General features: G+C 39.1%; 2 protein-coding genes across 3 annotated transcripts in view; both read right to left on the bottom strand.

Moving 5' to 3' along the window:
- The window catches only part of LOC139138647 (uncharacterized), an 11,204-nt gene extending 4,947 nt beyond the window's left edge, over positions 1 to 6,257 (bottom strand). The window contains exons 1-3 of one of the 2 annotated variants that reach the window (XM_070707136.1): positions 6,092 to 6,257; positions 4,736 to 4,817; positions 46 to 102 (exon numbers count right to left, since the gene is read on the bottom strand). In XM_070707136.1, coding sequence (XP_070563237.1) covers positions 46 to 102; positions 4,736 to 4,807 — 129 coding nt within the window. In that variant the 5' untranslated portion in view covers positions 4,808 to 4,817; positions 6,092 to 6,257. Of the gene's footprint in view, positions 1 to 21; positions 103 to 4,735; positions 4,818 to 6,091 lie in introns of both variants that reach the window. The other variant, XM_070707128.1, reaches the window with a different exon arrangement.
- LOC139138689 (uncharacterized) overlaps positions 1 to 16,783 on the bottom strand; it is a 47,465-nt gene that overhangs the window by 24,999 nt on the left and 5,683 nt on the right. The window lies entirely within an intron of this gene.

The following is a 16,783-nucleotide window of genomic DNA, read 5'->3' on the forward strand; positions in this document are numbered from 1 at the left end:
TAAGAACGGTATTGCACTGACCGAAATGTAGGTTTTACAACTTACAGCCAAAGGTGCTAATGGTAAAGCATTCTGGTCCCTCTGTACTCCGTTTGGTAATTGCTAGAAAAAGAAAAGAACTTACTTAGGGCCCGTACATATGGCTAATGAAATTCGTTGCGTTTGACCTTTCACTATGCGAAACTTTGCACACGGCGATCAACACTGTACCACTCTCCCCCCCATAAACACAGATGTTTCATTCATGCGCGTGCTTCAATCATCTTCAGGCCCCTTTATACAAATCAAACGTCAACATTTCAGAAAAAAAAAACCAAAAAACCCAAAAACAAACATGGTGTATTCATCGTCATCTCACAATTGTTCACTATCCGTTTATTCGACACTTCCCAAAAAACGACAAATGTTACAAATCTCTGTTGAGTTTACTGTAAATAACACTTCTTCCTACATAATAGCTATTTCCTACCAAGCATGACAAAACAAACTATATAGTGAAATAAAGTAGTAAACAAATATTACAAGTGTCCTAGCTGAAACACAATATATTAATGTACACATCTATTTCTATCAAATTAAAAAGGATATTTCTTTAATAATAGTGTGCACCGGAGTAAGAGGAAATTTTCGATCCTCAAACTTTTACAATTTGTCACTGGTATCACTTTAGAATATATAGGCACCTAAATTAAATTTGATCGCCCGGCTACTTTTATGACAACTGTAAGCTTATCATTGCTCTATGTAGTGAACAAAGAGTGTAGCGGCCATTTTGAATTTGATATCTTGGTAGATTTTAGGTAAGTAGTAGAGATTACCTGGATTCTGTTATGATACCACAAACAACCAAAAATCAAGAAAAAATATGTGAGTTCTTCCGCCACAGTGCTCTTCGGTGCATATAACCTAATTTACAAATCAGTCACGGTCATAATGTGCTAAATGCGTCCGCAATTGCAACATTGTACAACAAGCTAAATTAGCGTAATTACTCATAGTCGTATGATTCGCATAGATCGATGTCTCATTAGTACGCGTTACAAGATGTTAAACTTGACAGACTAATGCTGAGTGAATAACATTTACTGTATCCCGCCACCAACATGCTGAGTGAATCAGCCCACAACGTTGAATAGATAAACACGGCCTGTCGATTCGAAATTATTTTTGTTACATCCTTCTTGCGTTATTGAGGGTATCAATGTTGTAGTTACTTGGAGGTAAGCTTGAGTTGAGGGGTGGGTCAGGTGAACTGGGGGAGGGTCAATTTTTAGAAAACTGTCCAAGGGGGAAGGTAACATTTTAAAAACCTATCCTTGGGGTGGGTCATACATTATCCACAACCTTCAAAAGCCAAAGGATGCAGTGGTATATTCCTAAATAAACGCCTTGAACAACTCAAATCGATGAAAGACGAGACAAAAGCATATGGTGGCAAGAGTATATCAATTGTTTATAAATGCACACAGGTATTGTAATTTTTATAGCGGAGAAAAATTGTTCGTAGTTCTCTCATAGAATACAATGTATAGTGAATCAACATTTCAGTGAAATTCCAAAATTCAATTTCTGGCACACATATCCAATTGTAACCACCCTAGTCTAATCAAGTACATTAATATCAATAATAAAGCAAACATTAATACACAGATTTACCTATTTGTGTATCGGAAAAAATAGTCATAGTTTCCTGGTAGACTACCACGTATAGTGAATCAACATTTCGGTGAAATTCCAAAATCAAATTTATTGCACACACGTGCACTTGTTACCACCCTTGTCTAATCAAGTAAATTGAAACGAATTATCAAACGTCTATATATACACAGATTTGTATTTGTAGTCTACGAGGAAACTATGAATAATGTTTTCCAACGTGTGCATTCTCTGAAACCGAGTCTCCGTGTTTTGTTTTCACTAGTTATTGATTGTGTGAAATGCCACAATTGACAGCGACTTCAATTCACTCATTTTAAAGGTATACAGTCACCTGTAATCTAAATATGCCCATATATGGTCAAAGGAGCATTCCTTGGTATTCAAAATGCCCATGTGAGGGCGCTGTTTTTAAAAAGCGACCACCCGCTTAAAATCTGTGATTGGTTAGATTTTCTCTTTCCATGGTAACTGTGGCAAAATTGGAATAGGTGACAGTATACCTTTAAACATCATGATACTTTACCATATGTTGTGAGTCCGAACCTGTTTGAAAACTAGCAGTATTGCTTAAAATACTGAAATTTTATTGGTAGGATAAAATACAGCAAACAGTTTTATAGTTTCTGAATGCGGTGTCATACATAGGGCAGCAGGAATACCGATCTGTTGCATTTGATACCTGTGAGAAAAAAAAACTTTCATGCCCTATATTTACCTCTGGAGGGCGCTCTTTTGTGAAAGTGTCGTGATTGCAAAATGCTATTACATGCTCAGAAATACCATTATAATTATAGGAGAAATACCTTAGATAACTTCTAGTAACTTTCTGATATTGTTATTACTTTTGATATCATCACGTCTTTTCACGTGTTATGTCTCGTTTGATGCTCCGCCCACAATGCAACAGCTTTCACTATAAATACCTTGCCACGTCAGCGTTACGGCAGTACACCTTTGCTGCCGTCGTGGAGTCGCATCACCTATCCCTGGTCTTTGCGGGCCTGGATTTGTTGAGTTGGTATGACAGACTGGAATACGTCTATTACTCTACTGTTGTCGACACTGTCATGGTGTACAGCATGAATTATTAGTTGGGGTAAGACGCTAATTTTGTCATGAAATATTTCCACCTGTATAATTTTCCACGGTCGGTAAATTTGTGAAGACGAAGGTGACGTGTCACTTGGACTTGACATCGTGGCGTCCGTATTTTGACATTGTGGCGTCCGTATTTGTTCACACCGTCAAATTCTATTTGCAATGTATTGTTCGTATACGTTGAATTTTCAAGAAACCTTTCAAGAAACTGTATTTTCTTTTGTAAGCTTTCCGATAGTGGTAAATATTTGTTCTATGTACGAGAGATTTATTTATTTCAATTGTATTTTCAGGGTTTTTTTTGTAACGTCATGTTCACCGAATAAAGGTAGGTGTTCACCTTCACTGATGTCTGTTGCACTATTATTTACCCGGTCACATACCTATTCAAGGAATAGAAATACCCTATATTTAATTTATTGAGGTTTTATATGAGAGTCGCATCCTTACCAATCAAGCAGTCTGATGTATCTTGGCTCCCAGTCGAAAGCCATTGCACCAAATGACTTGCAAGTTGGCAGATTGGTCAAACTCCAAGACTATTTTTTCCTTTCGTTACCATGCTGACTGGTCGCATGACAAAGCGGCTATCATCGTTAAAACATTAAAATCCATCTCATTTGCATAAATATTAATCAACCATCCAATTTTTGTGTTCGTAAACATTGTAAACATTCTTCAACCCGTGCCATTTTTAAATGAGGATAGATAATGTAATATAAAATAGTCACCATTTTCTACATATACTCTTCTTTAAAGGAAATATTACATTTGAGAAAATTGTCAGGTTTTTTACTCAAATTAATTTTTATCGTTATTGCCAAAATTGAGGTTTTTATCCCAAATATACACCCCTTCAAGTAAACTGTTGCTACCATTCTAAACTTGAGATTCTTTGCTTCTTGAAATATTAGTGCGAGGGGCCTTGTCACCTTGGGTGAAAAATATTCCTTTAAAAAAAACTGTTGGCAAAGTGCAGCTCCACCTTACTTCATGATAATCGAAAGTAACCACAGCCTGCCAGGCTCGGGTTTTGTAGGTCTGTGCTGTATTTCCAGCAAGTGATTTTCATATATTTGAATCTTTGTACTTTATTACACCGGTAATTTTTATGCAAGATCAAAAGTCAAACAGAATTTTCAGCACCGGAATCCGGGATTTTGAATCTTCAGAGGGCTCTGCGATAAAGGGTTCTGAAAAGTCAACTTACCCGTAACACTATTGGAACTATTTTGGGATAATTGGAATTTCCTATTTTTCAAATTTTTCAAAAGTGTTGCCATATAGCTGAATGTTTCAATATTACAAAGTACTCATAATAACAAGTGTGTAACTTAAAAAGAAAAGCAGATATAGCTTTCATTTGCGTGTGAAAACGACCATACTTCACTATCAAATTATCCAAAATTAGTTCCAATCGTGTGCCGTTGTAAGATGTTGCAGGTCAACGATGTTGTATGATTCAATATGCTGTTGCATTTTAGTACATTGTAATGTATGCGTGGGGGAGAGGGGGTTAAATGACATGTGATGACGCATTTAGCACATCATGTACGTGACTGATTTGTTAAAGGTATATAGTCACCTGTAATCTAAATATGCCCATATGGTAAAAGGGGCGTTCCTTAGTATTCAAAATGTCCATGTGAGGGCGCTGTTTTAAAAAGCGGCCACCCGCTTAAAATCTGTGATTGGTTAGATTCTCTCTTTCCATGGTAACTGTGGCAAAATTGGAACAGGTGACAGTATACCTTTAATTAGGTTATATGCACCGCGGAGCACTGTAGCGAAGTGGGAACTCACATATTTTTTCTATTTTGTTTGGTTGTTTTTGGTACCACCGAATAATATAGTACTCTATACTACTTAAGTATTTTGCCTCTCTCGACAGGAAAAATAAAGATAGTGTGACCTTGCCCATTGGGTCAAAAGCTTTACGAACAGCTTGATATTAAAATATGAGTCGAAATTCACTTACGGGCTTAATGGGATCAGTGAGACTTGGATAGAGTTGAGTGCCGGCAATCTGCCCAAAAGGTGGGTATGACATGGCCTTCAAGCTGGATATGAACGGTTAAAGAAAAGATGAAACTTGAATGATCCTGCAATTGCAATAAACTCTAACCATAGAACGATATCATCCGACTTAAGCTTGTTTAAATACTGTCACAGTCCGTATAACAGCTGTACGGCGGTGGGGGAATGAGTTCAAATTGAACAGGTTTCGACACTTCGACCCTATAGACTTGGCAATATTCAGGTGGCCCCTTGATCCATTTCCGTACGTAGCCTTACGTTTATGGTGAACAAGATTGGAACTATTTTGGGATAATTGGATATTCATGTTTTTCAAATTTTTCAAAAGTGTTAGGTGCCCTACTGCTGAACGTTGCAATATTACAAATTACTCAATTACAAATTACTAATCAAAACAAGTGTGAAAAGTAGATGAGGTTGCATTTGCAGATTAAATCGAAATTACTTCATCATCCAATCATCCCGAATTAGTTCCAGTTGTCTTGGTGCGAGTATTATTTGATTTGGAGGAAAATGGATGAAAAGAAAAAGAGCTGCAAAAGAAATCGAAAGCAAAAAGAATCGGGCAAACCCTTTGGATGATGTTATGTCAAGCCAAAGTCGATGCTCGTCTGTTTCATTGTCTCGCTTCCTCCCTCCATGGTCTTTGCAACGGGGCGTAGTCGGACGTGTTGGAGAGTTGATGTTTTGTTGGCAGACAAGTTGAGTTGGTGCCAAAAGGAATTCCCCAACTCATAAAGCTGGTAGTGTTTTTTTGGCTGGTATTTGCATATTCACCGCGGTCCCTGTATAGGGACCGCAAAGTTTCCACTGACATTTCATGTTTATGTATGAGTTTGTATTGGCGAGTTGGGAGGCAGTCTAGACAATAGCCGAGCAATCGCGACATACCCATAGGACTACTTAATCGACTTTGACGTTTGATGTTCTTTCTTATTTGCATGTCTTATTTGCAAAACGCAGTGTCTTGTTCTACTCTCCAAATCATGTAAATATTATGTTCAGCTGGCAAACACAAACTGTACAGTCATTTCTATGACCTTCCACTGGTATTTCAACACATTTAGAACAGATTAGAAGTACACAGGTTCAACACGAAAAATGGAAAAATCATTTCTAGTCAGAGTTGTTGCCGCCTCGTTCTGTATGGGTAAAGTGAATATGACACTTTAGCGTTGTTGAATTTTTACGACGACGACAAGCACCGACATGCTTCCGTGTATTTGGCATACCGCATTGAAATAGTAAAGTGTAGTATATGAAAATGTGCTTGTTGAACCATAGATGTTTAACATACCGATATGTTCCTACCAAACTGGAATAGTATATCCCCTCTCCGAGTTGTGGCAGCTTGTGTGCAGTGCTGTTCACTAGAAAGTGCCAAATCTTTCACTAACACGCTTCAGCTTGTCTCTCTCCCTGTCAACATTTCTGGTAATACCCGAATGACGATTTGGAAAGTACCCGAGATAATTGCGGCGTCTGCTGCATTACGTCACAGCGAAGAGCCGTGTACGTACCTGGCCGGCCAATCACCTCACAATTGAGGTGACGTAAAAAAGGCTATATTTGTACGCCATCAATCTTCTTGCATACTGACTGTTACTGGTCGTAACATAGACAGTACAGAAACAGTGTCCCATTTTTCGCCAGACGTACTTTTATAGTCTGAATTACTGTAATAAGTGAAATGCTAATCCAACAGCAAGAGTACTGGCGTGTCGCGTTTTCAGATTACTCGCATGATTTTCAGTTAGTCAGAAAAAGAAAATCATTAAGTTAAGGCCAAAAAAATTTAATTGTGCTGCTCCGATAACATGGTTTTCAAAAAGAGGGTAGGTAGGTAGGCAAAAAGATTTTTTTTTCAAATCATTTTTTATTCTTAAATATGCATTTTTCAGGGGTTCAGGATGATCAAACACTGGCCAATTTTTTCCAGAAACGCATATCACAGCATATATAAGAATAAAAACATAAAAACCATCCTTGTTCAAGCAAAAATCAGATGCGAGGTAACAAACGCGTGATTTTACGGGGATTTTTCTTTCTTTTTTTACTTCCGCGTTTAGGTAGCTCTAAATAGTCTAAGGTCGGCTGATAAAAAATAGGGTAGGTCGGGTTATCGCAACAGCTGCATATTTTTTTCTTGGCCTAATGTTAAGCATGCGTTCCAGCGATAACACAACGTGGGATGGCTTGATTCATGAGCTAACTAGTGAATCCCTGCGTCTCGATTTATAATGATTTGTTGCGTTTATGTCGGTTGCGTTCATTGTATTATTTACCAGTGGTATCGGCGGATGTAATTGTATGAAGGCGTTGTAAGGCTTTGGAGAAATCGTTATTTTACGTCGTGCTTTAGACTGCGTGCACAAAAATGGTTACGGGGGCTGGAGGAATTCAGGAGGATTCGAAAAGTTTGGGGGTAGTAGTAGGGGGGACTTGAAAATTTTGCTCTGCCTGTCACAATTATCAAAGTTAATACAGCTACTGCCTACGGGCAGTGTCACTATCAGATACTGCCCTGCTACTGCAGTGTCACTGTCACTGCACTGAGACTTGAGCAGTGATAGAGATAGCTCTGACTCTGATGTACATGGTAGTTGAAGAAGAGTTTGTGTCAAATGACGCTCATGACAGTGAAACATACCTGAACACAAGATTAGGCCAGAGAGCAACACATGGAAGACCGGGAAACTTTTTGGCATATGAGAATAATATGAAAGAAAAAAGATGGGGGTCACCATGTTCAATTTTTTAAACTTTCATATTCACGTCATAAAATAATAAAAAAGTAAACTTTGAACAGCAAAGACTAAATGAAAAAATATGTGACTAAATGGAATTATTTATTTTTTAACCAAATTTGCCATTATTACACCTAAAATTTCAGAGATTAAAACATTTATTTGATGGAATATTTAATATTTTATTTTGAGTAGCATCTAATTCATATATGTCTTGAACTTTTGAAACAAATGTATGGTGGGTCACTGTGCTCAGTTTTTTGCAATATGGCAATTAGCCAGAATTCGAAATTTGCATACTGTCTCATGATCGTCATTTTGTGTGCTCTTCGGCAGGAGCAAATTGACCTGGCCAGATTTGGATTAACTGAAGTTGGCTTCGACTGATAAATCCAAAAAGTTCACTGATGCGTTTAAAAATGAATCAATTTAAGAACTTGCCTAAGAAATATGACTTTACAAAGTACTAATAATAGCTAATGTTGAACATCTGCGAGCGGATTGGCGCAATACGTGTTTATTTTGTCTGCGCGCACATCCTTTACAAATATGCGTGCTTGTGATAGTTGGGGGAGGGGGGGACTTGAAAAATTTTGACCATATAGAGGGGGGCATTTGAAAATTGTTTAGTGTATTGAGGGGGGGATCTGAAAAAAAGATTTCAATCGCGATTCCTCCAGCCCCCCCCCCCCATCGTTATTGGTGAACGCAGCCTTAATCGATACCACGCCCACGTTCGTGTACAGTGCGTGTGTCGTCATAACAGCTATAGTGTGTCGGTGATTTTGTGTACTATTTTATTGGCGGATACACAGTTGGATGAATGCATTTTTGTTGTCCATGTGCATTTAATCTATGGCAGGTGTTGTCATGCAAATTAATTGCAAAATTTACGGTCTGTTCTGCAGAAAAATATGTAAACAATCGCATTGGAGAGAGCAAGCGTGTAAACCGGAAGTACAGGACATAGACTATGGCGGTAAAAAACCTCCGTTGAATGACTGACGCTACTTTCATCTTTGCGTGTTAGCTCTCAAGTATGCCGAAATGCATGTATTTAATTAAATATCAATTAACACTAGAGATACAGTATTCAGAACCTCTGTTCTTCGCTACGAAAAAGTTGTGTTTAGGGACACTGAATTTAGGGATCAAGCACAATTAATGGCAGGGGGGCGAAAGAGAAAATGGGGGGGGGGGCAAACGAAAAAAATGAGTGTTCTTGGGGTGGGCCATGAAAATTCCAGGGAAGGTAAGGAGTGGGCCACCAAAATTTTTTACACCATGACAGACAGAGAATATTTTTCAGCATTTTCGTTCCTTGTTGAAGCTGAAGTTCCTTGTTAAACTTCTTGTAGCATGACGAAATATAAAGTCTTAAACCTCACAATGCAGTTGTTATGTGTAAAATGAGCAATACTATTATTGAAAATAGACTTGAGCTTGTTTGACTAACTTGGAGATGTGCAGTGAACACTGTCATCATTAAAAATAATTCATGTCTAAATCAATGCTTCAACTATAACAACTATAACAGCACTGAATGAACTTGTAGATTATTTATAAGGTATGTGGTAATTTCATCATTATTTGAGATTAAAATAGCACAACACAATACTGTAAAGTAGCTGTAGGTGTTACAAGTAGTAAAGCTTAGACATATGTTGTTTTGTTTGTTTATTATTTATATATTTATTTGTTTATTATTTATTTCAAGAATGCAAGAATGTTATTTTTACTAAAGCATATATTAAAAGTTATAAGGATTATATATATGTGTACAACTTTGTACCTATGTAATCTTTCTTTTTTGGGGAGGGGGCCACACAAATTTTATTGCCGGTGATGGGGGCCACTAAAATTTTTGCTTGTGTAAGGGGGGGGGGGGCTGTAAAAAATATATGCACCACATATTTTCTCTTCCAGCCCCCCCTCCCTGCCGTTAATTGTGCTCGTTTCCTTAAGGCCTGTAAGCATGTTTTTCGAGATTGTGCGACAGTCGGATGGTGATTTGATTTGCTTATCAATAGGTATGCAAACCTATGGGTCTATGGGATACTCAACGTAATTTATTCCAGACTAGCTCGGGATACCGCAGCTTCCCATCCTGTTTCTCCACTACGTGTAATATGTTTCTCACTGCCTTTGATTGTAACAATACTACTATGGATAAAAATCGAACCTTTTGCGGGTTTTCAATGTAGGGAAGCAGTAAAATCTATAGCACCTTTTTTATCATTCTAGGGGAGCCGTCATTATTTACGGACTGGGAGGGTCGGTGGACTGTAAGGGGGTCACTCAAAAATTTGAAAACTTCAAGGGGGTTGCTCAAAATGTGGAGAGAAAGAATGGGCTTACCCAATTTTTGGTGCGAAATAAATTGGAAAACCTCTCAGATTGTACACATCAAATTTCTCAACATTTCGATGCGAGAGAGGGGGCACCCCCTCTCGTGCTCTCCTCTTTGGGGTGTTCTTTACTAGTAAAAAAAATCAAAAGACTGCACCATTACGTACACATCAATTTCAAAATGTTTTCACGGGATCCAGGACAAAACTGAACTGTTGTGAATTCGTCATGTATCATTTAAATTAACATCAGTTCAATAACCATTATGACATATAACCATGCCGTATTCAGGCTTTTCATTAGAAGCTGGCAGTTGGAAAAAATGACACAAGTAGGTAACAGATTTTCCATTCTTGCATATTCTTGGGTCTTCAATCTCTTGCAAACTGAGAACTGTCTTTTACAAAAAGTACTGTCATTATTTGGTTTTTGAATATTGTGACTCAATCACTGATCATGCAAAATTATATAACAATATCAGTGTTTCATGTCATTTCCAAACAATTTTACCGAGTGCAAAATTAAGTGAAAGACGTCTCAGATTGCACGATTACACATCTCAAATTTATCAAAAGTTTTGATGCCCCCTCTCGTGCTCTCCCCCTGGGCCGGGGTGTTCTAACAGTTCTACTTAGTAAAAACGCAAATGAAAAGCACTTCTCACATTGCGCCAGCTGCAGACTGCACCGGTACATACATCAACATCTCAAAATTTTCCTCGTAGGCAAGGGGACACCCCTCAGACACTTCCCCCTAAGCAAGTCGAGTGTTCTCCTTATCTATTTTCAAATTCTGCCCAGTCAGATATCCTGGTGAAAACCCTGTCACGATGCCCATCCAAATTAAACAATACTATATGGTTGGATACTGGTTATTGCATGAGCTTTTATATCTGTATTTTATTGTCACTTTGAATTTCATTTTCTCGGTTTCACCTTTTTCAACCATCAAAACCGATGATAATCTATCAGGGTACATCAGGATTTGAAAGGTCTTTAATATTGCGGTATTTTTATAAATTTTACGAGTTCGTGTATTAGTGTTCAACTTTGTTAAGGGGGTTAAAATTTCTGAGTTAGGAGGGGGTTACTAAAATGCGTCTCGGTTGGCAGGGGGGGGTTACTCGAAATTTCGGAGTTTCCGACGAAATTCCTCCGATCTCCGGCCGTAAATAAGTACTGCTCCCTAGATCTGTTCCATCGTTAATGTCCGGACACGACGGTGAGTCAAAAATACCCTCTGACGTCACTTTTGTCGATCCGATGGGGACTAGACGTATCTGTTTAATCGTCACATGACGTATTCTGGCGAATCGAGACACGGAATGATCATGTGGTGTGTTATAATTAAGTTATTTAAATCATTAGACTGTCTCCCGCTACTTTGAGGTTAGGAGGAAACGTCGCGATATAAATGTCTTAAAGGAACCACTATTTTGTTTTTCATCGATCGATCGATGCCCATGGCATGGCGGACGGTGCAGTCACATTTCGCTGAAATTTTGTAATATCACCGACTTCGACCAAGTGTAGGACTATGGCTTTTAAATTTGGTTTTATGGAGTTTTGATTCTTTGTTCAATCAAACAAGAAGCTCGTCTTTTTCTCCTCCACATTATGTTGTAAATTATAAAGTAATATAAATTACCCATAGCTGGTGACAGTACAATGACATTAAGCCAAAAAATTGCTTCTTGTCCCTGACATTCAGCAAAAGTGTTGCGGCGGCGCGGTTTTCCTTTTTTCTGTATTTTTCTTTCTTTTTTATTCCCAACAATACTGGTTTGGCATTTTTGATGCAACAGTATATATTATGAGGTTATTACAAAAATACCGCAAAGGATGCACGAGGACATTGGCGCAGCGTATCGCCCGACGCGAAGCGGAGGGCGATGCGAGGCGCCAATGTCCGAGTGCATCCTTTGCGGTATTTTCGTAATAACCTTATTATTATACATCTTACATTCCTGATCGGGGCATCAAAATGTCGGAGTAGTGACCGTTTTCGTGCAATGTCAACAATTTTTCTTCCGATTTTATCGCGCCAGTGTGGAACACTACCTCGGACGCGCTTCTGCAAGTTTTGGAGTGTGTGCACTACACACATACGTACGTACAGAGCGCGCGCGTGAGACTTGTTCTGGCACTCGTCCAAGGGGTCCCTTGAAACCGTTCTACAGTGAACGCGCAGATACAGCCGCAGGGAATGGGGCGCCTTGAAACCGTGCCGTACGGAACGGGCGCGAGTTCCGTACGGCTTTTTTAGCGCACGCTAAATTCTATTGTTCTCGATGGTAGATGTATAATAATTATCAGTACAGTTATCCTTGATATGCCAGTTTGCATGTCCGAAAATGCTAAGACGAAAACGGATGTATTATGCAGCCAGTAATAAAAGACATTATTATACATCTACCATCGAGAACAATAGAATTTAGCGTGCGCTAAAAAGCCGTACGGAACTCGCGCCCGTTCCGTACGGCACGGTTTCAAGGCGCCCCATTCCCTGCGGCTGTATCTGCACGTTCACTGTAGAACGGTTTCAAGGGATCCCTTGGACGAGTGCCAGAACAAGTCTCGCGCGCTCTGTACGTACGTATGTGTGTAGTGCACACACTCCAAAACGTAGTCTGGCTGTTCGCTGATCACTGTGTCTCACGTGACTAGCTAGACGCAGCACGAAGTAAGACGCAGATACCGGCAAACCGCCATTTTGAAATGAGACAGTTTTTGGTCTCCCGGAAGTTGTTGATTGCGCATGCCCGCACATAGTGCATCATTTTTTATCGCGTGCTTTTTAGTCTAGTCTGGTACCTGCCAATATTTCAAAACTTGTAAGAATGTTAATTAAATCCTCAATTAAATTCTAGCCACGTTCGCTGTGATAATTTTAGCTTTACTTCAAAGTAAAATTGAACAGCCAATGACAGCGCCCCATGATTCAACCAATCAGATTTCGTAATTCGATACATGGCGGTTTCCCGTTACCTGCCTCTTTGTGCTTGTCACTGAGGCGGGGACCAGCCAATCTGGCTGAGACCCTGCGATTCGCGTTCTCCCCTGTTGGAACACGCGCGCCCTTCAGAGATGCGACGCGAATCCCAGGGTCTGGACGTTCTTGCAAGCGACCGGTCGGATTTCTGCCTGATCCGGGTACTTTATAGAACTTCACACATCCGTTAATCAAAACAAAATGACAAGTAGCACAGCCAAATAATTTGAAAAATGAAAAATAAAAACATACCACGTATATAGGTCTACCGGCTACTAGTATATATTCTCTCCACCAAGTTAGATAGGTTTTTCTTTTGACGTCACTACCCACTCTAAAACCAGAGTTCTTATCGCGCGTATGCTAATAAGTATCTCTGGCACAGGCAGATTAATATTCATGTGACCCCAAGGTCATTGGAACGTCAATGAACTACTTTTTTACCTGTCGCGCACTGTATAGCTATGGTATTGCCACAGTAACGCGCGGCAGTTCGAATTCGTTCCAGCACGCGCACAGTTATCTACAAATTCAAATAAAAACGCCATTTTCTCTTTTCAGTGTTTATTTATTGTTCTTTCTTGAGTATTCATATATACGGCCTTGGTAAATAACTTCGAGTGCAGGAGGGGTCACAATTCAAGAAAATACATCATCAGCAGACGATACAGGGGATTCGCCAAAAGGTCAGAACAGGTCAAAGCCTTGTTTCTTCCCGAATAATTACACTATTTAAAAGTAGTTCCAATGGTAATTATATTTTTCCAGTTCGTGTTTTGCTATAAACTTATAGTAATTAGTTTTCAAACCGATGAACATTTTTGCACGGAGGATGGACTTTGTATTTTCAGCAAGTTTGTCACAATGTCGGTTTTCTAGCTGACTTCCGGTTTGAGGATCAGTATGTGGTGATTTACCACGTAAACAGGACACCTGTGGCAGAGTCACTTATAGTCTGGTTCCCTGCCCCCTTTCTACGAACCTTTTCGTGAGTGTAGCGCAGGCAACGGTAGAAAGGGGCAGGGAACCAGACTAAGTCACTTATCGCCGAATCGAACACATCGGGAATTGTGGGTAATACGCGATAAGATGACTCTGCCTGGAGATTGGTCACTACCCTTATGAATATTCATATATTTGCAAGAACTGACAGTCGCTGGGTCTGGCAGCGCGTGCTCACAGCTGCATAGCGTTGCCTTCGAATGCAGGCCCATCGTGGGCGCGCACAAAACAAGGCACAGCGACTGTGGAGAGTCTATCCAAAACGTGCAGAAGCGCGTCCGAGGTAACGTTCCACACTGGCGCGATAAAATCGAAAGAAAAATTGCACGAAAACGGTCACTACTCCGACATTTTGATGCCCCGATCAGGAATGTAAGATGTATAATAATAAGGTTATTACGAAAATACCGCAAAGGATGCACTCGGACATTGGCGCCTCGCATCGCCCTCCGCTTCGCGTCGGGCGATACGCTGCGCCAATGTCCTCGTGCATCCTTTGCGGTATTTTCGTAATAACCTCATAGTATGTAACCCGAGAAAAGCCATGACGCGCAGATTCTGAAATGACGCGCGCGGTGACCAGTAACGATCTTTTTATTTGACCATATGGTGATATCTATTCCGGGTTTTTCGGTAGTGTGCGCCTCGAAAGTGAAGGACTTGAAACATTTGCTCAAACATTTCTAAGTGGAACTTTCAACCGTTCTCTTATCAAAACAAGAATAAAATCAGGGGTCACCGTGCACAGTTTAGTACAAAAGAAACAAAATTACCGACTATTTGCCGATATTTGAAATTCAAAATGGCTGCCATCCCTGTGTTAACACTATCGGGAAATTTATGAATTTCGGTTTTCGAAAAAACTGAGACGAGGATTTTTTTCTTGTTCCAAGAGCTTTAAAATAAAAACCCACAAGTGGTAGATCAGAAGAGAATTGTAATGAGAGTCCAATATCTGTCCCTGAGGCACATTTTTCCTTAATCTGTGTCACATCACCTCTGAGTTGAAATTTTCAAGTGTAGAAATGTGACGTAGTTGAATATCCAAATACTTTGATTTGTTAACCCCAGATTAGAATATTTATGGGTTTCAACTTTTAGCTTGTCATGTAGTCGTAAGTTGCGTGATAAAAAGTGTTAATTTATGCAAATGTATGTAAATCATCTGATTTGCTGGCTTTTTTCCTCCAAATTTCAAAATTTCCAAAGAATTTAACTCTTCTCTGGCTGGGTCAAATTTACTGAAATTTTCACGATATATTCTTTAAATGCTCTATAAAAACAACTATTTCGTTTGGCAATTAAGTCCTTACGTATTGAAAAAAGGGCATTTTAATTTTGCTAATCATGATTTTAATCACTTTTTTGAGTGAGTCTTTCAACCCTCGCCATTTTAGAATGGGGATAGATAATGCAAAATAAAATAGTCGTCTTTTCTACATATACTCTTCAATAACGACTTCAATAATATTGTATCATAATATTTTCCATGTACATAGCAACGGTCGTCAACTTTGGTCAAATCAATCAAGATATATAACCCTTATTAGGAAAGTTCATTAAATATACAAATGAACCCTTCACTAAATCACTCTTATTGAATTACACTACTCAGTGCTTCAGCCGACAATTAGATATTCATCGGATCAATATCTGTAGCAGGTTTCACCAAATTTGATGCCATAACTTCAAGTTATATCACTAAATACAAATTTACTTAACTTCACACTACTTAATGATTCACGACAGAATCACATATCTGTAGCTATGTTAAGCTAGTATTATGAAGATCAGTTTTGGCTATATGAGCTCGTTACATATGCATTTTGTAGGCTGACTATAAACGGAATAATCCGTGTCAAACACCTGACTGAGAAATGTGTCATTTAAGTCAACATCTGTGACATTGTTTTTGAGAGTATTTTGATTCTCAGATGTTTTCTTTAACATGGCTCGAGTAATAGCACATGAAGGGAAAACGACGGGAATTTCTTCCTCTATTGGCTCTGGATTCTGATCTAAACTAGGATTATCAGTCACAAGTGGATTAGTAATGACCTTGTCCCCGGCAAGGTCGTTTCCAAGAAGAAGGTGAATCCCTTCAAAAGGCAAAAAAGGCCTAATACCTAAAGTCACAGGTCCAGAAACAAAGTCCGAAGACAAATAGACATTATGGAGAGGAACAGGAATGTAGTCATTGCAATCTACCCCCTTAATAAGAACTTTAGAACCTGAAAATGACTTTTCAGAAAACGGCAGGGTATCTGCCAACAAAAGAGACTGGGAAGCCCCGGTATCTCTTAAAATTTTGACAGGGGTAGCGGAAGAAAAATCACTAGAAAGTGATATAAAACCATCGTGAATAAATGGTTCAAAAATACCCATAATGCTATCTTGAGAAGAATTGACCTTGACCTCATTAATTGGGGATAAGAGGGGTTTAACCTCAGAAAATGTGTTACACACATTATTAGACTCTAATTGAGTTGATGAAGAAATAAAGCCGGTGGGCTTAGATCCACTTTGACCACTTTGACCTCCACGTTTTCTGTTCAATTTGAAACAATCTGACATTAAATGGTTGTCTTTCTTACAATAATTACAAAGTGTACCGAACTGTTTGTCAGAAGGAGATTGAGACAATATTGAACTGAATTTCCTTCTTGCGCATAGATCTCTTGACTTCTACTTTAAAGAAATCGGCCAGTGCGAGAGGTCCCGGGTTCGACTCCCGGACGGGCCCCCAATTTTGTTACGTGCAGAGAAAACGAACAAAAGGGTGACTCAGCAGTTAACGTTTAAACAAAATTTATTACGAAAATAAAACTAATTGCTATGTCAGGGATAGAGTACAAGCTTTAAAAGTGTACAGAATACTTATCTCAGGTGGGACGGCAAAG

Source organism: Ptychodera flava, chromosome 1, assembly GCF_041260155.1.
Source record: "Ptychodera flava strain L36383 chromosome 1, AS_Pfla_20210202, whole genome shotgun sequence".
Classification (NCBI taxonomy): domain Eukaryota; kingdom Metazoa; phylum Hemichordata; class Enteropneusta; family Ptychoderidae; genus Ptychodera; species Ptychodera flava.